At 38.2% G+C, this 25,293-nt stretch overlaps 3 protein-coding genes and 1 long non-coding RNA gene across 6 annotated transcripts; 2 read left to right on the plus strand and 2 right to left on the minus strand.

Moving 5' to 3' along the window:
• Positions 1 to 104: 104 nt before the first annotated feature.
• LOC122969315 (UDP-glucuronosyltransferase 2C1-like) lies at positions 105 to 4,661 on the minus strand. 3 transcript variants are annotated; one of them, XM_044335026.1, is made up of 2 exons: positions 4,428 to 4,661; positions 105 to 2,931 (listed from the first exon to the last, which is right to left on the minus strand). In XM_044335026.1, exon 2 carries the CDS (start codon positions 2,929 to 2,931, stop codon positions 1,354 to 1,356), a length of 1,578 nt encoding a protein of 525 aa, XP_044190961.1. In that variant the 5' UTR covers positions 4,428 to 4,661; the 3' UTR covers positions 105 to 1,353. The 3 variants fall into 3 exon arrangements, with proteins under 3 accessions (XP_044190961.1, XP_044190878.1, XP_044191026.1); XM_044334943.1 differs by having other exon boundaries at positions 4,385 to 4,661; XM_044335091.1 differs by lacking the exon at positions 4,428 to 4,661 and having other exon boundaries at positions 105 to 2,583; positions 2,702 to 2,779.
• A 4,796-nt stretch (positions 4,662 to 9,457) lies between these two features.
• Positions 9,458 to 17,483, plus strand: LOC122969783 (neuronal acetylcholine receptor subunit alpha-5-like). Its single transcript, XM_044335796.1, is given in 10 exon segments — positions 9,458 to 9,931; positions 9,933 to 9,968; positions 9,970 to 10,019; positions 10,395 to 10,474; positions 13,584 to 13,735; positions 14,439 to 14,483; positions 15,176 to 15,285; positions 15,567 to 15,744; positions 15,830 to 16,522; positions 16,643 to 17,483. Coding segments are annotated over 10 exon segments (1,704 nt in total). The 5' UTR covers positions 9,458 to 9,730; the 3' UTR covers positions 16,802 to 17,483.
• A 1,673-nt stretch (positions 17,484 to 19,156) lies between these two features.
• Positions 19,157 to 20,748, plus strand: LOC122988237 (UDP-glucuronosyltransferase 2C1-like). Its single transcript, XM_044360464.1, has one exon. The coding sequence runs from the start codon at positions 19,275 to 19,277 to the stop codon at positions 20,742 to 20,744; it is 1,470 nt and encodes a 489-aa protein (XP_044216399.1). The 5' UTR covers positions 19,157 to 19,274; the 3' UTR covers positions 20,745 to 20,748.
• A 1,607-nt stretch (positions 20,749 to 22,355) lies between these two features.
• Positions 22,356 to 23,996, minus strand: LOC122997569. Its single transcript, XR_006398205.1, has 4 exons — positions 23,925 to 23,996; positions 23,564 to 23,594; positions 23,217 to 23,287; positions 22,356 to 22,657 (listed from the first exon to the last, which is right to left on the minus strand). It is a non-coding gene; the product is annotated as an uncharacterized LOC122997569 (long non-coding RNA).
• Positions 23,997 to 25,293: the final 1,297 nt, after the last annotated feature.

A 25,293-nucleotide genomic window follows, 5' to 3' on the forward strand; every position in this document is an offset into this window, starting at 1 on the left:
AAATACATCTATGTCAATTATCCAGCTAGTGTCCTGAGGAATATATATAGTAATGAAAAAGTTTTAGGCACTAAAAATAAAGTGAGGATGTCACTTCATGGAAACAATACTATGAATAGTTTTTATTTATCAATTAACTCCATACAAAGTTCAGTAAACAGAAGAAACCTAGATGAAATCAATACTTTGTGTGACTACACTCCTCGGTACACCTGCACACAGTTTTTTAAGGTACTTGGCAGGTTGGTTGTTCCTGCATCTTGGAGAATTTGCCACAGTTCTTCTGTGGATTTAGGCATCTCAGTTGCTTCTGTCTCTTCATGTAATCCCAGACTGACTCGATGATGTTGAGATCAGGGCTCTGTGCAGGTCATACCATCTCTTATAGGACTCCTTCTTCTATTTGACATTGAAAATATTTTTTTATGAACAAGTGTCAATAGATAACTGGTTGTATGTTTGGGGTCATTGCCATGATCCAGAATAAATTTGGGACCAATCAGACACATTTCTGATGGTATTGTGTGATGGATAAGAATCTAAACATCTAAAGTACCTAAAACTTTTGCACACCGTACATATAACTGAAATGTCTCCTACACACAGAATAAAAATGAACTAACATATTTAGTTTCACCGGGTTGAATTGCAACTAAACCATCAAGGTGTATCAAATTTCTTTCATTTACTTTTCATAGAGGCACAGTCAAAGGTATATTTAAATACAGTTTGCTGCTGTAAGTAAGGAGAACTTAAAGACGGTGGGCCTATTTGGGCCAACTGGGGCCTTTCTGTGTTGCCATAACCTCATCCAGTCTTAAAGACAATGGGTATTAGGAGACTCTTGCCATTTCCCTTGAACAGGGGTCAAATAGAGAGCATCAATTTCCCTGCCGGAACTAATAAAATATCACTCAATTTAGATACATTTCTTGCGTTTTGTTTGTACAGTGTCCTACCTGAAACAGATTGAGACAGGTCACAACATCCATTTAGTTCATCCACATATTTTACAGAAACATGAATATCAAACAAATTAAAAGAACACACTGGAAAATATTGCCTCTACAAAAACAATTACTTACTAGTTATCTAATATTATTATAAATGGACAGCCGAACAAATATTCTTTTAATCTCAAAATTAGCAAAACGCAACCTGATATTGAACAAAATATATATTCCTTGAATGATTATTCGCGTTTCACTTTACGTTACATTTACAGTCAAAAAATGTATATCTTTAAAACATCTACTCCTTTCTTTCAATTTTTTTACTGATCACAGCCACATTGACTGTAATATAGCAACATATTCACCAATATGAAAATTAACCATGAAGCATCTCTACTGGTTAGTCAGATTTCACTTTTCTTTTCAAACACAGTCTGAAGCATGAGCACACTAACCCAGCAAAAATGAACAAAACAAGAAGAGCAATTGTTACTAGAAATAATATGACATCTACAGAGTGGTAGGAATACCAGGGCAGTTTGTAGGACTCTGTTCTCAGGTGAGCTGCTCCTTTATGTCTCATGACAAACTCTATCCAGAAGAGGGCTCTATCCAGCGGCTTCATTGGCTGATCTCTGTGCAGCCTGGAGAGCCTCTGCATGTTCATCCTGTAAGAGGGGTCATTCAAGACTTCTTGTATGGCCTTCAGGAAGTTGTTGTCTTTGTCCACTGTATTAATGGTTAAAATCTTAGCTGCTCCTCTCTCTTTCAGACGGAGCAGATTGTCATATTGGTCAAAAAACAGTGGTAAACCCACAACTGGCACTCCATGATAAATAGCTTCTTGGACTCCATTTGTTCCTCCATGAGCCACAAATAGTTTCATCTTGGGATGTCCTAACAGGTCATTCTGTGGCATCCAGTCAACTAGTAGAGTATTGTTGCCCAGAGTGGCTGGTCTGTCACCTTTATGCCTCCAGATGACTTTCTGTGGTAATGTGGCAAAAGTTGCAGCTATCTCGTTTGTTATATCCGCAGGAAGATCAGTCACAAAAGTCCCCAGAGACATAATGATGACTCCATGTTCCCCTGAACTCTGGACAAACTCCTCCAAGTGTTGAGGCAGAGGTTTTGCAGGTTTACACTGGAACCCCCCTATATAGATAACATTAGGCATGGTGGGACGAGGAAACTCAAACACAAAGTCCACTCTCATGAGCCACAGATCTGCCTCAACATTTAACTGATGATAGTCATTATCTGGCCCAAGATATTTGTCACAAATTTTCTGGTATATCTGCTTAACCACCATAGTATGTTGCGTATGGGTTATTAGATGCAAAACCATGTTTTTAACTCTCTGAAAAAATGTCATCTTATCAGTGTAACCAGATCCTGTTATAGGAATATATGATATAGGTGAAGGAGCAATAGCAAGATGACCTTCTCCAGCTATTAGCCAGCGAACATTATAAATTAAAGGCAGGTTCAAATATTTGGCCAAAATGACTCCACCACCCCAGCAGGGGTCAGTGATTACAAGATCGAACTTGCTGTCTTTCATGTTTCTCATCAACCCTTGATCACCTAACATTGTTGATACAAATTCACCCACGGCTGCATGAGCGTCAACAAATGTGCTAAACATTCCTACAGTCATGTGGAGAAAACTTGTCAAAGGAAGTGCCCCCCTCTCAAATAGAATGACTTCAGATACAATTTTTGTAATTAACTTTTGATCTAAGCTTCTTTCCACTTGAACTGTTAAGGTATTGTAATAAGAGGAGTTGTCCTTTATGTACCAGCTTTTGCTGGAACACACAATAGTTATATTGTGCCCTCTTGAGTGCAAAGCTTGGATTAGAATATCCATGTTTATCCAGTGGCTGCCCTCAATAGGAAAAACCAAGATGTTGCCTCCTTGACATGCTCTGGGTATGAAGATGAGCAGCAGCAAAGCACTGCACCAACAGATCATCTGAAATGAATATGATGGAAAATCAATTAACTACTGTGAAAAATATAATTACAGAAGAAATGTATTGTGACTTCTCACTTATTTTTTTTCAACTTTGTCAACACAACATGATTGTAAAAGTTAGGATGCAGCTGAAAATTGTCTATGGTGCACACTCTTAAGAATAAGTCTCTTAATAGGATCATAGCTGAAATGCTTAGGTTCATTTTTTTTTTAATATAGCCCTATAGTTTGCATCAAACTGTTAAATTTAAAGAAAAACAGCCTGAGATAACAACAAGATAACAAGAGGTGTTTGAAATATTAGACTGAGACTGCATCTCATGAAAACAGCAGTGTTGCTGTTGAGTTTAAAGTCTTACTTTCTTTTAAGGCAAACACATAATAATAATAATAATATATATTATTAATATAATCATCACTCTACATCCTCCATACGCTACATCTCACATTGGCGAAAGAAGCAACAGAAATAACATGGGTTTCTGAAAGCCCATGGGATGTGTTTGTCAAAATAAAAGCACCTACTATTATGAGAAAACTTTAAACAAGAAAGGTATGTCATAACAATGAAATGCATTTTCTCGTTAAATATCGAGATACTTTTTTCGAGAAAGTTTTCTAATAAGAAAATATTCTCTCGTTATAACGGAAAAACAAGTATGGCATATATGGAACGCTGATTGCACCAAAATGTCTCGTTTGGCGTTCGCATTAATACGTCAAATTTATACGTCTTAAGATGACAGAAAAGCGTTAACTGTTAAAGCGTTCATTTTGAACATCTCAAGGCGTTTAAAATTGGGTGCTACCACTTCATCACTTTCTGAGGGGAAACTCTTCATATAATCATTGCAAGAGAGAAAACGATTCCCCCACTCAACCTACCTTGTATGAACTGAGGTTAAGAAACAATATTGATTGAATTGGGCCTAAGAAATGATATGAATTTACAGTGACATTATTAACCTCTGCATTTTGTGTAGGTTACTGGTTAATTATTGAGAAAAAATGTAGCTTGCATACAATATCATACTTGACATTCACTTAATGTATTGTGTTCGCCTAAGTGCCCACTAGATGGCAGTATTAGAGCATAAATGGCAACCTGTTGAATTTTGAGTAGAAAGTGGTGTTCTGCAAGCCATTGATTTCAATGTTAACCGGTTAAGATCCTTTCTGATTAATGGCGACATTTTCAGTGCAGTGTCTTAAGATGTACAAATTTGACAAATTACATAATGTGGAGGCCGAACTAGACATTTTGGCCCAATCCGCCTTCCATATATAGGCTTCAAAAAGGCGCATAACGTGCCAAAGTACAAAAGCGTGCGTGATTTGAGTACCAATCTCCACTTTTCCACTGACTGAGCTACAAAGTTAGTATCTAGATTTTATTAACATATACCATATCTATGGTGAAACATTGTTTACACATAATGTTTCTACTTACTGTGTTTGTCCACACGAGAAAATCAAGTTACGGGGTTTATCACCTGTTTCGTTCAGCATCCGTATTGCCGACGAGTCCACACAACACAAGATAGGGTACATCTGTCCCTCTTCTCATTTCTCAGTTGGTACATCCTCGATTCCTTTCCTCGGGTACGTCTCAAATCTCTTATTTTATGGCTCCTCGCTCGATGCGCCATTTTGACGAGCGTCCCAAATCTCTTATTTTGCTCGGAGGAACGAGGAGGGATCTCTGAGGAGCGAGGAAACATGAGAGCCTTCACGGAAGTCTTTTACCAGCCGACGAGCCCCCTTATTGGATATCAGTTATTGATTGGACGCTGCACCTAATCTGACTGATCTGATACATCACTGCAGTTTCATACCGAAGTGGAGGATTATAGATTCAATTTAAATGTATCACTCCCAAGTTTTATGCTTTACTTGTTTTCTGATTCATCATATAGTTAAAATCTATTAATTGTCGACCTGATCAATAAAAGAACCATTAACAACTTTCTTCATATATTAGAAAGATTTTTCTTTTCATGATCTATTATTTCCTCCATTAAACTGTTTCTTGCTGACAGACAGACTCTTCCTGACTTTAATTTTATCCATAATAACACATTTATAGTTTACATCATTTATCGTCATTTCCATTCAGTCACATGTGAGGCTGAAAATTCCTGAGCGTCGGGTTTGATATGAGTTATATCATTTCCATTTTCCCTGAAACATTTATCCAAATACATATTTTCCAGTGTTCAGAAGAAATAATGATATTCTGGGTAATTGAATAATGAATTCACTATCAGGATTATCTAAAAATACAGATACAAATAATCAATAAATAGTATAAACGCATTCCGCGAGTAGAAATAGTTCATGTGCCTCTGAGCAGGACACAGTATAAATGCAGAATGCAGGTTTTTATTTAGGTGTTTGTTAAACAGGTAACAGACTGCAGAGTGGTGATAACTGTGCACCTTTATTAGTATTAGCACAGTGCACATGTGTGCAGACACAAACTCCATCAGAAGTTTCTACAGCTGTTAAAGCCGACTGACAGCTGATCGTCTCATGTCTCTTAAAACAAATTTACTCGTTTCCTCTCTCCTCGCTTGGTTTCCTTGCGTCTCTCCTTGCATCCACGGTGGGAGGGACTAAGACGCAAGGAAAAGACGCAAGTGAGGGAAACGTGGATGCAATTTAAGAGATTTGGGATGCACCCATTGATTAAGAGACTTAAGGGGCTCTTCTCATTTCTCTATTTTGTGCCTCCTCGTCTCCTCTCTTCTCCGTCCTCCTGCCCGTGACCCGGAAATTGCTCTCAGCGCGCCATGTTTGAGGATGTCTCAATTCCTAAAAAACATCTCGAGAAGAGATTAGCGAGGAGAGAGGAGGCTTGCCGGAGGAGCTATAAGCGAGGATACACAAGTATATCCTTTGCGGAAGTTTTACGACATCCATGACGTATAGAAGAGGCGAGACACACAGCTGGAATATACAAACCATTTGTAGTGCTTCACACAATAAAATATATAAAGGATATGTGTGTGTGTGTGTGTGTGTGTGTGTGTGTGTGTGTGTGTGTGTGTGTGTGTGTGTGTGTACATGCGTGTGCGCGCGCGTTCAATAAAATATAACAATGTCTGACATCCGTACACACTTGTCATATTATGCCATGTTGTAATTTGAATTAAAAGTAAATATATAAGTTGTCATGAACACTGTTCTGCTCATCTGTTAGAGATCATAAAATACAGCAGCAGGCTGTAACAACACAATGGACAGATGATGCAGCTCTGCAGCACGTTATATTTAATTGACATGACGTCTCTGAAGCGAGGATGTCTCATTTTGTTAAGTGTCTTTTTCCTCGACTCCTCACTCCTCGTGTCTCCTACTCGCCTCCTCCGTTCGCATCTCAGGTGGGAGGGACTAAAACGCGAGGAGAGGAGGCGAGGAAAGGAATCGAGGATGTACAAACTGAGAAATGAGAAGAGCCTAAGGTTGTCCTGCAGCTGCAGGGTCTGTGTACCCTCCGGCCAAAGCCGTGTTCAACTTGTTTGATAACAGGTCAAACAAATATACAATGCATTGTTTTGTTTTTCTGTTTTTCGTGTGAATTAAAAAAAAACAAAAAACGGAAATCCACGTGCTTTTCCGTTTTTGTCCTCAAAGCAGCCAATGGAATAGAAATTAAACCAAAACCTTGTTTTTCGCATATTACGCTATTTCTTGCAGCTTTTACAGTAACATTTATAAAACAATTATGAACTGTCACAAAACAATTACGAAATTTGAACTTGAATTGCAGGAATATCTTAATCCTTTTTGTAAAATTTAATTCGTCAAGTAGCGTGATATTTTCACTCTCAGTGCTGTGATGTGAAGTCCATGCCTTTCCTACATAGGAGATGTGATCATACACAACAAAACAAAAGTTAAAAAATATTAATTTCACATGCCAGAATTAAATCCCCCAACACTCCTTTCAGTACTGTGGATAGCACCACTCGGCCAGAGGTGCCAATATACTTAGGGCCCTAATTCAACCGCACAAGTGCAATGACAACCACAGTGTAGTAGGTCTTGGGCTCATGGACTGTATGGACATCTCCATGCAATCTGCTATTTTGGTTCATGTATGTGCAGCAGCGCAACGTACAAATGGGATGGGTGAAGGTGAATATAGATTAGCGGGTGTGGTGATAAATAAATACTCTCTCAGTCAGTCACATAGCTTTGAAACAGTTGTGCCAATCACAGTTTAACGTGATAAGGACAGCTCAACAAACTGAAAGCTTTTCTTCTTCTTTTACTTCTTCAGTCTGATGTGTGTAGAGGCGTGTGTGCTGAGGCAGCGTGGTGTTGTTTTCAGGTGATTTAATGACGGTAAACACAGTGAACGGTGGTGCATAATGGCACTGTGCTCTGGTGCAGAATTTCTCTGATCAGAGGCTGCAGATTTATCAGCATATCAGTCCTGTTGCCCTCAGATGCTGCAGGGATTTGATGAATGAAAGGAGAAGCTTTTCATACAGTATAAAGCAGCTGTGGACAGCAAGTACTGTGAGAATCACTTACATTCATTTATAGATCAATGTAGATTGATTTACTGTACTGACTTTCCTTCTTTAACCCCATTAAACATTATTTTCTGTGCCGGTTATTTATATTTCAAGCATCAATCTGTTATTGCAGCATGTTTGCAGCAAGTATTGTTAATAATATCACCAAAGCCACACTGATTGACGTTGCCATATACAGATGTGGTTCTGAGACGTCTATTTTCAGTGCAACATCTATAATTCAACAAAAATACGACAACTGTGTTTGCGCTGCTTCATTTGAATGAACATCCCACCTGTCTGTGCCTCTCCTGCCACCTGTGCACCCTGCACTCTGCTGGTCACCAAAATACCACACAGATGAGCAAAGCGAGTTTCAAGGTCAGGAAAATACCAAAGAGTCAGAGTGCTGCTCGTTGCAACCTATATAGAGGGTACACAGACCCTGCAGACTGGAGTCCTGGGTTGGGTTAAGAAGGGCTACAACTGGATGTATTTGTGTGCAGCGATAAGGAGGTTACTGATTGATAGGACCAGAACACACATGTAGAAACTTGGAGTTGCAGTTAATCATTCATATTAGCTTAGGTTTAATGACCTCAAAGTGTATGCTGTTAATAAGTGCCCATGTAGTTTTGGTCAGACTGCTGCATTCTTGAATTCATTCATTCTCACTGAGGCTATTTGTCTGTTATCTAACCAAAATCACAACTTCATTATGTCAGCCAAACACAAGGTGACAAGAGGACGATTGTGTCTGCTTATTATCATTTTGTTGCTTGGCAATGAATTACACAACAGGCAACAGAACATGAAATGTAATTTAAATTGCTAATATCTGCTCTGGCTTAGTTCCAGTGTAGTCTTTGTACTGACTGACTGCTTTAGAGCACAACTTAAATTGTCAGTGACTCTGAGCTGGAAGTATTACAGTATGTTGATCCTTCTTCTCTCAGTCTGTTTTTTTTTTTTTTAGCTTTTGTTTAGTAGCAACTACAACATGTCATCACCATTATTGACAAACAAATTAGTTATCAGAATTCCTTGTGTGGGCCAAATACTGTGTGTTAGATCATTCTCAAGGAAAAGGTACATTTATACTATATAATACATATTATTACATAATCTATATGATATTTATTTAAATAAATAGTATATAATTAATACATAGAGTAGTTACCTAATCAAAATAATCCAAACAACCTTTCTAAGTAGTGTATGGGGTTGATGGTTTGGCGGTGTAAAGTGTGGTTTAGCTTTATTGAAAATACACAAATAAGCTTACTCTGAAGTTGCACCCATTGTAAGATAATAGATAATAGCATCAAGTGATATATAAACCTAGATCTAAGTGTATTCGCCCATATCCATTTTCGATAACATACAGTTGGTAAAATTGCACATTGTTTCATCCATAAAGTAATCAAAAGGGAGCTTTTCATATTGAAGCAATAAGAATGTTTTTTTTTCCCACAGCCTCTTAAGCATGTTTACCCAGCGGACAGAAAGGTTATTTCAGGAAGAAATTGTTAGGGAACAATCTTTCATTTCTTAATAGCAGCTTTCAGATTAAGAGATCTTTCAACACTTTTCATTATTATGATTATTATTAATTATACTGCATAGAAAATTACATTATAGCATGTCTGCATTGCATACATTGCTCTCTCACATCATAAGATAATATATCTTTTTTCTGGAGACTGAAAAGTTATTTTGCAGAGCATGACTCAGTGTGTGTCAGTCTGTGTGTGTTTGACTAGTATCCACATTTGAGGTAAAACAAACAAAATTAAAAATAAATAATAAATAAATAAATTAACTACATGTGAAGGTCAGCTTTTCAGTTTTCACAGTGTTTTACAAACAACAAATAAAGCCAAAACATGAGATGATAATCTAAGGATAATGATGATAATCTAAGATAAATATTCAGAAATCTGACTGAATAGCAGGCTTTAAAATTTTGCAAATTGATTTTTCAACACAAGCCGGGTATTGATTTTCTCTTCACCCCATACCCTACTGCATCTCTGGTTCCCACAATATGCTGTCGCCATAAGAGCACACACATGCACACATATAGAGAGAGTGAGAGAAATAAGAGGTACAAAACATCATATGTGGCTGTGGACACCAGACACTGTAACAACCTGAAAACTTGAGGAAGTACAAAGCAGATTATCAGTTGCAGAGCTGGCCCCCCGTCATTTCGTGTGCTGTTGAGAGGGAGTGATGTGGCTGCACAGAGGGTCTGACTATTCCTTTCTATGATTAGTGACCACAAGAATGCTAGGAGATGGGATATGGGGGATGGGGGAAAACAGGGCGGGCTTTCTGAAGGAAGAGGGGGTGGAGGAGGAGGAGGAGGAGGAAGAGATGAGCCTGTGCACAATTGGATGCAGCAGAGAGTGAAGCAGCATCTGTACGAGGCAAGAGAAAGAACCTGCATGGAATGGAGGAGCACTAGAGCAGCACTGTCGCTGTCGTCAAGACTCCCACCACCTCCACCACCACTGCTTCTCTGGATTGTGTGGTAATGGCAGAGACTCTGAGCAGGTATGTGCAGCATTTGCATCCAGGTTAGTAAGGTGAGAGAAGAGTGCATTCTTGGCTTGTGCAGGATGTTGCTCTCTATATTAAAGGTGTGTGAGCCATTCAAATGCAGTTTGTTATTTAGCATGGATGACACAAGGATGATTTTTTTTTATCTGTCTTATTCACTGAAATACGTGACTGGGATTGCACACAGCAAAGGGGAGTAAGCAGGGGTGTAGTAACCTAAGGCATGTTTAATGTCACACTCTTACTGCACCAATATTTGCCCAATGTAAACAGAAGCATAACCACAGTTTTTAACATTTATTTTCCAGCTCTGTGATGCCTGAGGGACCAGCTGTGTTGATGCGGTGCCACCTCTGATATGATGCTGAGAGCAGGAGGGGCAGCCACCTCTCTCGCACTGCTGCTGTTGCTGCCATTGCTGTGCTGTTGCCACCTGTGCCACTCACTGCGTAAGTTGGGAATGCCTCATCAAATTACCGTGGCAGAATGTAATACGCTCAGTATGACAGATGGCATAGTCAAAGATGAACTGCAGAGACAGGGAGAGAAGAAGTAGAAATTGGCAAATGGTCGTAAAGTGAAGAGTGAGGAGAGCTTGCCAATTAAGGTCAGTTGTGCAAACAAAAAGTTTTGGTGTCAGTGTGGACACTTACCCTCTTATATCAGATTTTTTAATGATTTTAGCTGCATGAAAGTCGTAATAATTGAGCTGAAAATATTGCAGAAACAGTTAGTGGACTGTTCAGCTATTGAACAACTGCACATGTCTAATAGCAGTAAAAGACCACCTAAAATTGAAAGAAACATTTATATTTTCTCCTAAAACCCAGAATTCCAATAATAATAACAACAACAACAACAACAACAACAATAATAATAATAATAATAATAATAATAATACTGAAATTCTCCTGCTACTGTACATGACAGAGAATCACAACACAATCAGTAACGCAACATCTGGAAAACCAGAAAAGCATATTCAGATGACTCAGGAAAGCAAGTAGTCATCAATTCAAAATGTGATCAATATTTTTCAGTCTGTAGTGGAGTTCTGCTTCAGCAAAACAATGCAGCAGTTTGACTGTGATTCTGGCAGTAGCACTGTTATATTGAATGACACTGTTTTCTTATCGCTACACTGAGTAATATTTCTTGCTACTGTACATGATGGAGAGACACAACACAATCACTGACACAAAATCTGGAAAACCAGAAAGAATATTCAGATGGCTCAGGAAAAAAGTAGTCGTCAAAAGGTACAGGTATGACCAACCAAGAATAAAAGTTGGACTGCCTGAGAAACAAATCAACTGTTAGCTGGCAGCTGGGTGGACTGATGACTGGGTGAGGCGATGAGCTGAGGTGGGAAGCTCAGCAGTGACAGCTGCTGGGCAGGTGAAGAGTAATAGGAAAGGTTAGTACATTATGTATAACACAGAGATTAATGGTGTGAACTTAAAGGAGAGGAGGGAAGAGAGGAACTGCTGTTGCCATGACAGTGTATCTACTGTACTGTACTTGTATGCATGTATACAGTATGTGCAGTGTATATATGCAGTATATTTATGCATGTTTGTGTGTGTATGAGTCTTATATTCTGTTATTATCTGCTATAGATTTTATAGATTTCTCTTATTATATTGTTAATGTTTTGCATATTTCGCTGGTAGTAGCAATGTCTCAATGTAATCATCATCATCTTTATGGTAGCAGGTATATTATCCATGTTTACTTTATTTACAGCACAGATTTGATTTTTGTCATGCTGCCCACTGCAATTGGCAGACTGCAGGCAAGCCTTGACTTGATTCTCCTTGAAAATGCAGGAATGTAACTATTAATTTTACTCAACGTTAGGTGTAAACATCATTTCATTACATCATCATTTCTTTAGCTTATAGTACTATATCTTTTTTATGAGTACATTTATGGCTTTATATGGCATGATTCTATAGCATACTTTTCAGCCAAGCAGGATGCTGGTGATATTGGGGGGAGAGACTGAAAAGAAGATGAATTAGCCAATAACACAGTCATTGATTGAGGGTGTTGCAGCCTTGTCTTTATTGATTAATACACTGAGAAAGTAACACCATGCGTTTGTGGTCATTCTCGTTGTAGATTTCTGACCACATTCTCCATCCATAAATTGAGTTTATAACCATGCTGGTGGGTGATTTAAAGAACAGGAGGAAAGAAATTGTGTGTAATTCAAAGTGTGATTGATATTTTTCTGCTGTTTTTCTGCAGTCTGCAGTAGAGCTCTGCTTCAGAAAATGCAGCAGTTCGACTGTGGCACTGTTGTATGAAGTGATCCGTCAGTTACAGTTATCATGTACCTACATGTAATGCCATGACTGCATTCTCTGTCCCCTAGTCAATGCATGTTTTTGATTAATGTAAGCTGACCAGATAGATATTATATGACACTGCTTTTACTTGGGATCTCTAGAGTTCTGTCCTGTGATGAATGCTATTGTCAAAATTTAAATGTTTAATTGTTGTTGATACTGTGTCAGACAGAAATTGGCTCAACTCAACAGTTTTTTTTTATATTTACCCTTGCATATAACAAATAATAGACAAAAATCCAGTTCAATATTTTTGTTTTGGCCAAGTAGTACCAATTAGATTTGAACTGGCAATGTCAGTCCAACAAATGTATGTACACATTTTGAGATCAGTTACAATAATCCCTCTATTGCCACCATAATTCCATGGTTCAGAAAATATTTTGACTTGTTGCTGTTGACAGGATCAAAGCCACTGGTAAGCAGCAAATTTTAAATGAAAGGCATCCAGAAATCACAATAACTGACACACAAGTCACAATGCAAGACAGGTAAATAGGCTCATCTTTTATAACTATGGCAGAAGAAGAACATACAGTAAATATGAAGTGAGACAAATATCAGCAATTCTTTCTCCAATCATATTTGAAATCACTTGCATACAATTACCTCACTAAACCTGGGAGAAATGGAATCTGCTTGGGGTGCTTTTGTTTGGTCCCCAGAACTGGGGCCTTCTTTACGTGTTTACCACTCATATACTATGCTCTATTTAACGTATTACCATCAGACTGGAAATCCTTTGAGACTCATATTGTATATTACTAGCTCAACAGAATATGCTGTAGCACTGTGACACAGTATTCTGTTGTAAGTTAGGTCTAGTTGACAGTCAAGGGTTAGTATCATCCTTCTTTTTGTAATGGCACCATTACAGATAAAAAGTAACTAAAAATATGAAAGGCCACCATCTCTGTTGCTGTTGCATAGCACACAGGTGTCAGATCTAGTCGTTTCGACAGATTATCAGGCTTTCATGCATAATATGTTTTAAGGATAATGACACCAGAGTTCAGACACTCTAGATATGAGCATTGTGATAAGATCAGAGTGAAGTGCTGTTAGAAACAGAGCTGAAAATCAACCATGGAGTCTATATCGGACATCTGAATAAATTAAAGAAGCTGTATTTGTTCAATTACATGCAAGTTAATAAACTGTAAAATTTTTCTAGTTAACCTTCTTGTCTTTTCACACCTTTTAGGGGTTCCAAAACTCTCCTCGTATGCAAAAGCAGAGGACAAGCTGTTCAAACACCTCTTTGGAAACTATCAGAAATGGGTTCGTCCGGTGGAATACCTAAACCAGACCATCTGTGTGAAGTTTGGACTGGCCATCTCCCAGCTAGTTGATGTGGTGAGGATATAGGATATACGATTCAGATAACACTGTATTGTATTTGACACCTCAAAACACAAGGGTGATTTTTAAATGTGATGTAATTTTATTACCATATAGTGGTTAATTGTAAGTGCAATAGCAGTCCAAAGGTTAAAGACAAAAGACTTTAGACTTGTGTCAGGAAGTGAGTAGAGCAACCCAAATGCAAATGACGGCAGGTAGGCAGGATCAGATAAAGAAATATTTATTGGAGGCTAACAAGAGTAATGCAGGGCAGACGAGGGACACACGAACACAGGAGGAGTGAAGAAACACACAAGTGAAACACAGAGAAAACCGAATCCCAGAACACACAACACGATCCAACCGAAAATGCAAGAAAGTCCCCCAAAGTCAAATGACATAAACAAGCTCAACCAAATGACCAGGCAACACAAGTGTTACACAGAAAATCCAAAAGAACAAAAACAGAAAGAGTCCAAACACAACAGAAAGTCTTGGCAGGACAACTTGCTCAAGGAAACTAGTACAACGGACTAACATCGAGCCCTCGGTGAACAAAGAAAGCGACTGCTTATATGTTTCATTTCATGAATGTGTGTCACTGAGGTTTTAACTTCATAAACATAGCACTAAAAGATGTTAAATTGTTTCTCTATAAAAATGTAATAGCCACTTTTTGAATTAAAATCTAAACTTTGTTGTTTCACCATTCTAGGATGAGAAAAACCAGCTAATGACAACCAATGTGTGGATGAAACAGGCAAGTAAAGCTAATGTAGACAACTAACCTACACAAGAGTAGCCTTGCATTTCTCTACTGTACCTGCGGTAAACACAACATGCAGGTAGATTTGTTAAAGAGGTGCTGTTGGTGTCAGCCTCCCCACACCCCCTTTGTAATCTGGTCTGGTGGCATTTCACTGACAGTTCTTATCTAAATGAGTCCTTTCGGCCCTGTGCCCACACGCCTGCCTCCACTAGTTGCCTCCTCCCCACTGCAGCTTCTGTCAGCCTTATTCATGGTCTGGAGTGTCCTGTGTGTCATACATCTTATGAATTATCCCCACAGACCAGCCTCTGCCTTTCAGGTCAGTTGCCCCCTTTCACAGTGATGGATTACATTATGCATAAAGGGATGGCAGTGGCCACGGTGGTGATGTCTATCTATCATAGATTTCGTTTGCAAAGTGGGAGGAATGTCATATTTCATAATTGCATCTTTTCTCCTGCATCTGGCAGTCACCTTTTTTGTTGAAAAGAAAACTGCGCTTAAGCTTTTTCCATACACCAGCTTACCCTCCTATTTATTACCATTACCATTTACTTACCATGTACTGCATGTACTGTACACTTGGAAAATATTATGGCACAGAAAGAATATAATCAACTTAAAGCTTCTATGAGTAGAATTCTTCTTTGTTTATACTGACTTTCCATTTTTTCTTAATGTAGGAGTGGAATGACATGAAACTCAGATGGAACCCTGATGACTATCTGGGCATCACAACTATACGAGTCCCTTCTGACAGGATCTGGCTCCCTGACGTTGTGCTGTATGATAAGTATGTAAGATGATGCACGAAAAAGAAGCTCACATAGATGTGAGACATTTTTATATTTTCCAAGTTTGTCTAATGACTTACATGATAAGAAAGAAGTGTATATTTAAAAGTCCTCAAATGATTTTAGAGGACCAACCATTACTTATTTTAGTTCAGTCAAAAATCTTAAAGAAAGAGTTAGTGGTGGTTGTTTCAGAAAAGCTAATCTAGCTAATCAGCTAAAACTGCAGCTAAATCTGTTCTTTATCTTGTAAATAAAGAAATGTTATTTCTTCCAACAGTGCAGATGGTCGTTTTGAGGGTACTGTCACCAAGGCTGTTGTTAAGTATGATGGAACAATATCATGGACACCACCAGCTAATTACAAATCGGCCTGCACCATTGACGTCACCTTCTTCCCCTTCGACCTCCAGAACTGTTCAATGAAGTTTGGCTCCTGGACCTATGATGGCTCCCAGGTTAGTGTATATTCCACAGTGTGTGCACATTTCATCAGCGTCAGTTATGAGCAATGATTGTCATGAGATTTTCTTTATTTAAAAGGTCGACATCATTCTGGAGGAATTCCACGTGGACAAGCAGGACTATTTTGACAATGGCGAGTGGGAGATAGTGAAGGCCACAGGCAGCCGCGGTCTGAGGACAGACAGCAGTTCTTCCTATCCCACCATTACCTACTTCTTCATCATCCGCAGGTTGCCTCTTTTCTACACCCTCTTCCTCATCATCCCCTGCATCGGCCTGTCCTTCCTCACCATCCTCGTCTTCTATCTGCCCTCCAACGGCGGCGAGAAGATCTCTCTCTGCACCTCAGTGCTGGTCTCGCTCACTGTCTTCCTCCTGGTCATAGAGGAGATCATCCCCTCCTCCTCCAAGGCTATCCCTCTCATCGGGGAGTACCTGGTCTTCACCATGATCTTCGTCACGCTCTCCATCATCATTACCGTTTTTGCCATCAACATCCACCACCGCTCCTCTTCTACACATCATGGCATGGCACCGTGGGTGAAGAGGATCTTCCTGCATCGACTACCCAAGCTGTTGTGCATGCGCAGCCACGTGGACCGCTACGCCACAGCTGGATTAGCTGGGACAGGGGGAGCTGTCAGACTGGGATTGAGGAAGGACTCACCTGAGTTCACTCCTCTCCTTTACACCCGACATAACCTACAAGCAGCTTTGGATTCTATCCGCTACATAACCATGCACGTAGTTAAAGAAAATGAGGTCAGAGAGGTGAGTTTATTCGATTTTGTGGTTGTTTTTTTTTTTTTTTTGGCCCCAATCTTTATTTTTTGAGTTAAAACAAAACAACAAGTGATGACAAAAATGATATATGCTTCTTTTTTGGCACAGGTGGTACAAGACTGGAAGTTTGTAGCCCAGGTTCTGGATCGAATGTTTCTGTGGGCCTTCCTGCTGGTGTCAATCCTGGGCTCCGCTCTCCTCTTCATCCCAGTTATTTACAAATGGGCCAGCATCATCGTCCCTAACCATGCTGGAAGCACCCTCTAAATACCACAATTCAACTAACAAATAGAGGCAAAGCACATTAACAGCTACAGCCCTGCTCTGGTTATCCACAGCCATGCCAGACATTGTTTGCTGAGTACATCTCACAGAGAGTTTTTTAAAAAGAGATTCTGTTTCTGAGTTTAGACATAAGTGTAAAACTCATTTTATGTACTTCATACAGTATGAGAAAAATTGACTGCTTTATGAATGAAAATAATTCAACATTCAGTGATATTCGCTGCATTTTTTTGCCCACATTTCACACATGAATAAAAATCAACACATTCATTTGGCCTAGTGTATTTGCTGGCATCACAGAGTGGAGATTTATCATTGAGTCTGGTCGAGGTAGGTACAAAATGACAAGAACAAGTCCTCACAGGATCATTTAAGATGACTATCTTACCACCGGCCCTTAAAGTATGTTTATGCAGGTTACATAACAGAGTGAAATATGATAACATATCTTGATGGTTGACTGATGTTTGAAGAAAAGGCATTTCTCATGAGTTTTTTTTTCTCATGCTCATTTTTATTTGCTTTGTGAACATTTCCACTAACTATAGTGTCTGCTTTTCTATAATTCCAGTTTCACAAATCTCCATTACTTATCCTGGCATCAGCAGCAGCCTGGAAGTTATGTAAGTTTTCTGGAGAACATCCTTGTAAGTAAACATGTGAAACTTGCTAAAGAGAAAGAATAAAACTACATATTGTTTCTAATAAAAAAAAGACCTGCATCTCTTTGAGTTACTGTGCAACTTCAGAGGGCCATCAATTCCATGATCACATACGTAGAGTACACAAAGGTCAGACACTCCACATGATTTTACAGTTCGTCATTACATTCTGCTTGACTGTGTGTGGGAAGGATAGGAGGCTTTCTTGCCAGGACTTGAATTTCCCAGGCAGCACTTCCTTTCAACCAGATGACTAATCCTGCATTCTTTGTGAGGGTGTAAAATGATCTTGCATACAGATTAGCGCATAATGTTGGTCCAGGATGTTTTTTGCCATAGCACAAAGCAGGGCAAAACTGTTATCTTTAATCCATCAGAAGTAGAAAATAAATCTTACAACAACTTTAAAGCACAGGTCTTGTTTGAAATGTTAGAAATTTGTTGATACTTTGTAATAGAGGACCATAGGAAGATCCTGTTTTCCTGCAGCTGAGCAGCTCAGCCTCTTGTTGAGTTGAGCCTGCACTGCCTCTGCATGGCCATGTCTTTACATTACAGCTGAGCAATGCAACAAAGGCACATGCAAACATGGACATATTTCTGGCTGAAGTGATGAGATCTGTGACATTCCAGGTCCAGTTATACCAGATGTGGAGGCTGTCAATAAAAATGATGAGTACAAAATGAAATTAGCACAGGTAAACAGTATAAGTCATATGATTTTGTCTTTTTATTAAACCAGACAGAGATGACCAAAATAGATAAAGGGAGAGAGGAGCCATGCAAATACGTTGTGCATGATGTGATTCAAAATGGTGAAAAACATCTAAAACATGCAATATCAGCCACTGAATCTGATGAATAAATCAAATAAATTAAATATATTCTGCACAACTCATTAAAGTGCAGAGTTGCACATTAGCACCACAACTGTGCTGTTTGAATTCTTTTTCTTGCCAATAGAAAGTTCATTTTATGTTGTTTGATTGGTCTTTGACTCTGAGATACAGATTGTATGGGGTAAAAAAGGACTGGAAAAAACAAAAACAAAAAAACAACTAGGTGTCAGACATATATGACCTGTGACTTCTAATATTATATAAAAACATTAAGGTTGCTGTTAAAGTTTGATATGAGATATGTAATATTATTTGGACCACCTTGGCTCTTTCCCAAATGATTTACATCTTCTTGGTGATTTTGGATGAACACACCTTTGAAAATCCTTGAGGTGTCGATTATAAATATGAACCACTTGAGGATGTGTGTAGATAGAATTTTAAAAATTAAGAATAGGATTCAAACAAAGAAGTACAAATAAATAGCTCTAATACATTTCTGCCCATGGCTCAACAAAGAGACCATGTTGTTCTCTGTTCCTGAGAGAAAAGCTCAAATAAGAGCTTATCCATAATCCACTTATGTAAGCTATCCTGGAATTTGTGGTTATGCATGCACTGGTACTTAAAGTGTTTCACACCAACATCTAAGGAGTACTTTACCCATATGCATGGCTGGAGCAACTTCATGTAAAACAGGTATGTTACAGATCCATCTATTGTTGAGTTTTCTTTTGTCAAGGCATTTATGGAATTTTACGTCTAGTTTTCTTATCCAAGGTAACCTAGAATTATTTATGTATTTGTTTGTTTTTTCCTTTCAGGTTAGAGATGCCCCTGCACAGAAATTCAAAAACATTTCTTCTCTCATTATCCATCCTGTTCTTATCATGGAGAATTTGTCATGGAGGCAAGATTTTGATTTTTCCTTTAGAGGGAAGCCACTGGGTGAACATGGACATCATGATCAAAGCTCTCCACACTCAAGGACACTCTGTTGATGTGGTACGCACCAATCAAAGCTGGTACATCAAGGATGACTCTCCGCACTACAATACAATCACAGTTCCTGTCAGCGAAGCCTTTAATCACAACTTCATTAACCCCATTCTGAAAAAGATTATTGATATAGAGAGGGGGGAGAGTTCAGTTTTGAGCTTTGCAAGCTTGCAGGTTGAAATGTTTACTGCAATGTTTAACATGCATAGAATAATGTGCAAAATGGCTACTAACATGTTTAAAGATAACGACTTAATGAAAAATCTAAAGGAGAGTAAATATGACATGGTATTTACTGACCCAGCATGGGGTGCAGGAATAATGTTGTCTCACGCTCTTAAGCTACCTCTAATCTATAATGTGCGGTGGGTAACCAGTGGGGAGGGGCATATGGCCATTGCACCCTCTCCTTTATCTTATATCCCGTTGACCGGCTCAGGACTGTCAGACAAAATGACTTTCATACAGAGAGTGAAAAATCTTATTTTCTATGTCATTTGGCAAGCTCAGGATATATTTCTAATCCGCCCTCAGTATCAAGCTGTCTGTGATGAGTTCTTTGGCCCACAAGTCAGATACAGTGACCTATTACAGGGAGCAGATCTATGGCTCATGAGAGTGGACTTTGTGTTTGAGTTCCCTCGTCCCACCATGCCTAATGTTATCTATATCGGTGGGTTTCAGTGTAAACCTGCAAAACCTCTGCCTCAACACTTGGAGGAGTTTGTCCAGAGTTCAGGAGAACATGGAGTCATCCTCATGTCTCTGGGGACTTTTGTGAGTGAACTTCCTGCAGACTTAACAAACAAGATAGCTGCAGCTTTTGCCACATTACCTCAGAAAGTCATCTGGAGGCATAAAGGTGACAGACCAGCCACTCTGGGCAACAACACTTTACTAGTTGACTGGATGCCACAGAATGACCTGTTAGGACATCCCAAGACTAAACTATTTGTGGCTCATGGAGGAACAAATGGAGTGCAAGAAGCTATTTATCATGGAGTGCCAGTTGTGGGTTTACCTGTGTTTTTTGACCAATATGACAATCTGCTCCGTCTGAAAGAGAGAGGAGCAGCTAAGATTCTAACCATTAATACAGTGGACAAAGACAACAGCTTCCTGAAGGCCATACAAGAAGTCTTGAATGACCCCTCTTACAGGATGAACATGCAGAGGCTCTCCAGGCTGCACAGAGATCAGCCTATGAAGCCACTAGATAACGCCCTCTTCTGGATAGAGTTTGTCATGAGACATAAAGGAGCAGCTCACCTGAGAACAGAGTCCTACAGACTGCCCTGGTATTCCTACTACTCTGTAGATGTGGTCCTGACTTTGCTGGCTACTGTTGTGGTGATTTTTTTTCTCCCTTTTGTGTTTCTCAGATTTGCATGTCTTGAAAACAAAAAGAAAACAAATAAAAAGTGATAAGACACTGTTCTCTGTCCTGTCCTCTACAAAAATATTACACATAATGTTTTTGTTCAAGTAACGGGAAAGGGAGGATATATAAAACACATTTTCTCTGATGATTGTTAAATTATGGATTATATTGCATTTGATTTGAATTTCTTGTTGATTAAACACTTCTGAGATTGCATGAAATACCTGCAGATATCTCTGTGTCCCCATCGAGGTGCAGAAGGGGAATTATGTTTGGGCTACATATCTGAGCCTTCACTGAATAACTGAACTGGTTCCTCTATTTTTCCATACGGGCTAAAGGTTAGTCCTGTAAGGGTTTTTCGCAGGCAGTATGTGTAACACAATGAGAATAGGCCAACCCCTACCAAGGATGGGCAGAGTGAGGCTTCTATGACGTGATCCAGAGTCAGGTTTAGCAGGCACAGCAAGAAAGGTTCACTGACTGAGAGATTTATGTACTACATGATCAAAAGTTTGCTTTCAACACAGGCTGCAGTCACTCATTGTATAAAATTCCCCTTACATTTTCAAGCTGAGAATCAAGAATTGTGAGGATAGTTTTTCCTTCAAGGTGACTTCAGCGTTATCATGTTCAGACTAGATAGTCACAGGGAAAAAAATGGATGAAACATATGAGATAAATTGCCAGCTCCTGTGAATAGAACAGCTATGTGCAGAGTTGGCTTCCATCAGTGGTAGTATCAAAAAACACACAGCAGCAGACAGCAGTACACTGCTATCCCCCATTTTTGATGACTAAGTAGTAACCTCTAGCCTTTTCCTCGGCTCCTCTGCTGTATTTCCCACGGGAGAGCAACAGTAATGAGAGAGAGGAGGAAAGGAGCAGTGACAAATACCTTGGATGCCGTTCTTGATTGGTATCTCATCAGCCAAAAACATGGCAAATCATTACAGTCAGTGCTACTGATGGAGTGATTTTCTTTTCACATAAGGTCATTGAACTCTTTTGATTGGACTCATAAGACAACTACAAAGCAAGGATGGCAATCTCATGTTATCTAATAATTAAAAAAACAGATATATAGGTTGTTAATGATACAATTACAATGTTAATATAAAACATTCACATATTTGATACATCTTTAAAATGAAAATATAGTTAAATATGCATATGTGCTTCTGTCTAGCCTACACACACTTTCACAAAGGAGAGGCAAGCTGTTGCCCTGCAGCACACTATTTGCATAACGATTGTCTCAAATTCTATTATAATCATCTCTGTCCCATCTCCTTTATTAAAATATTTCCCTCATGACCAAAGTGAAACATGTCAACATGAGAAGAAAAATGAGATCTGCTTCATCCACAGTAAATTCACTATTTGAGGAAAGTTTTGCTACAACAGAAAGGTTGTTATTACTGTAAAAACACTTTAGATGCCTTGCAATAAGGTTTTATTTCTGTTAGCACATGCTTTACATCATACAACAACAACAGAGATCAAATGTGTCTGATTAGATGTGAAAGGAGGAGTCGCTGCACTGTTTAATACCAAATAAGATCTCTTCATTGAACACAATCAAAGCTTCAACACTTTAATAAGTAGAATATTTTTTCTAAAGCACTGACACCCACTCTTTTCATTAAATATTCTGATGCCTTGATCGTAACTGATTTGACCAGTAAAATGCCTCCTAAATAATGGAGAGACAACAGCAGGTTCAAGAGGAACTTGGCCACCACACTTCCACAAAACCTCAAGATTATATACATTCATTCTAAACATAAACATTGCCTAACTATGAAATAGACATGAACTGTACTAAACAGGGGTCCAACATGGGCAGGTGTTTGCATTATTCTGTGCATTTAGCAGACAGGTGAGATCTTGAGTCTTTTTGCTTTGAAGGATGTGGTGTACAAAGGTGCCACTCTGGGTCTTGAAGGTTCATCATCTGTGGTCGGAAAGTTCATAGTTTAATAGTAGGCCCACAACATTCTTTAATTTTAGGCAGGCGTACAATTATTCTTGTCTGCTTGACTCTTTTTATTTGTTTACCGCTTTACATACAGAACTAGCTGAGTTAGAAGTGAAGATGTGGTTTTCCTGTAAGATGCACCCTCCTCACCAACAGAAAAAAAAACTCCTCAATGTGAAGTGGCAAGACACAGTTATACTGTGTAACGGCTTCTAAGCTGATAAGTTAAATATGTTTTTTTAATTTACTATTCACATTTTCTTTCCATATTGCTTTGTTATTGAGCAGTGTTTCTTTTGTCCTGCCTTGAATACCCACTTGTCTTGCATTCTAATTATAACTCTAAAAGTTATAGTACCTTTAGTTTCTCAGTTGGCACACATATGATCAATGTCATTGAATGCATCATCATTCTTATCTGAATGTTAGAAATGAAGGTCATCTATATGAGCCTCAAAAAGCAATAAAAATACTTCTGTAATAGCACAAAGTTGCTAAACTCATGTTACAACATGTCACTGAGGTCATCAGTTACCTGCAACATCATACACTGCCTCAAAGTTGCCATAGTAAATTGAGTCCTCTACAGCCAGACCATTTTGAGACCTGATGAGAAAATGTTGTCAAGGAATAATAATAATCATCATCATCACCATCATAATAATCATAATAATCATAATAATCATAATCATAATAAGTGTTTGTATATTTATTAGTGTATGTGTATGTCTAAAGTCTCCTTGCACAATTGTCTTTCAACATCAAAAGTCAGGTAAATTATCCACCTTCTACATTATTTCTCACATTGTTTAAAATATTACAGCTGTATGATAGATGTCCTTAAAAACAATAATTTGGATTGTAAATAATTAATATTCTTACCCCTCTTTGTTGTCCGTGCTGGAAGATTCATCTGATGATTGAAAAAAATACATATATTGTAAAATGTATAAATGAGACAATTTATCAGTAAATAAAGAAAACATTAAGAAAACACACAACAATACAACATGTTTTAATACCCACTACTCTTGCATTCTAATTATAACTCCACATGTGACAGTACCTTTAGTTTCTCAGTTGGCACACATATGATTAATGTCATTGAACGCATCATCATTCTTATCTGAATGTTAGAAATGAAGGTCATCTATATGAGCCTCAAAAAGCAATAAAAATACTTCTGTAATAGCACAAAGTTGCTAAACTCATGTTACAACATGTCATTGAGGTCATCAGTTACCTGCAACATTATACACTGCCTCAAAGTTGCCATAGTAAATTGAGTTCTCTACAGCCAGACCATTTTGAGACCTGATGAGAAAATGTTATTAAGGAATAATAATAATAATAACAATAATAATAATAATAATAATAATAATAATAATTATTATTATTATTATTATTATTATTATTATTATTATTATTATTATTATTATTATTATTATTATTATTATTATTATTATCACCTGTATGATCGACATGCTTAAAAACAATAATTTGGATTGTAAATAATTTATGTTCTTACCCCTCTTCATCATCTGTGCTGAAAGATTCTTCTGATAATTGAAAAAAATACTTATATTGTAAAATGTATAAATCAAATCAAATCAATCAAATTTATTTATAAAGCACATTTAAAAACAACAGCAGTTGAGCAAAGTGCTGTACAATCATGATAACAAAGGCCATGAACAACACAATAAAGACGCAAAGACTGGTTTAACAGACATTTCTTGGTTTTAACACACCGAGTTAAAAGCCAAGGAATAAAAATTAGTTTTAAGTTAATTAAGCTAAAGTCACTCAGCAGACCTGAGTGACTTTGATGGGATGTGTAAATGAGACAATGTATCAGCAAACTAATGGGTTTACTCCTCTACATGGTGCTTTGCTGATGACCATAAGACACATAAAGATGAAAACAATTAATAAAATATCACAAGCTGCTGCTAGTGCATAAATTCCATGAATCTGATAGACTGCATTAGTCAAGGTACAATTATTTATACATTTGATGTTTTGATTAATTTTAATGATGAAGTCAGGATGAATAAGAGGAGATGCTTGGAAAAAGCTGTTACAAAAATTTACAAAAAATGAGATCCACTTAACATTAGGAAGATGTGTGTGACGTATTTTTGTTTTTTTCATATTATGTGAGCGATTTTATTTTTTATTGAAATTGGTCAAAACTCAACTATTATGTTTTCAGTCAGTATAGATGATTATGTCTTTAATTTAATTTTCAACATACCGTCTTCTCCGTCCAGATCATGTCCCTCTGTCTGCTCCTCCTGTTCCTCAAACACATTCTTATTGTTCTGCTGACTGTCTTCACTGTAAGCAAATGTAATTCAAGGAATATGCAAGCCCTTTAATCATCTTTTGTTTGACAGTCAGTGTTTGATATTAATGCCAGCTGCAGATTCACTTTGGTATCTAATTAACAGCAGTTAACTACAAACATTGTGCAGATTTAGCAGCCAGGACAGGATATATAATATCAAAGGACAGAACTGCCCATGCACAGCCAGTATTTTCAGTCAAGTGCTGGTCGGTCACAGGAACATATAAGGTAAAAATCTAAATTAACCACTGAACACTGAGGA

The sequence above is a fragment of the Thunnus albacares genome, chromosome 1, assembly GCF_914725855.1.
Source record: "Thunnus albacares chromosome 1, fThuAlb1.1, whole genome shotgun sequence".
Classification (NCBI taxonomy): Eukaryota; Metazoa; Chordata; class Actinopteri; order Scombriformes; family Scombridae; genus Thunnus; species Thunnus albacares.

Excerpts from the sequence above, each read along its gene's own strand:
- LOC122969315 (XM_044335026.1), bottom strand. The coding sequence starts at position 2,931 with ATGATCTGTTGGTGCAGTGCTTTGCTGCTGCTCATCTTCATACCCAGA.
- LOC122988237 (XM_044360464.1), top strand. The coding sequence starts at position 19,275 with ATGGACATCATGATCAAAGCTCTCCACACTCAAGGACACTCTGTTGAT.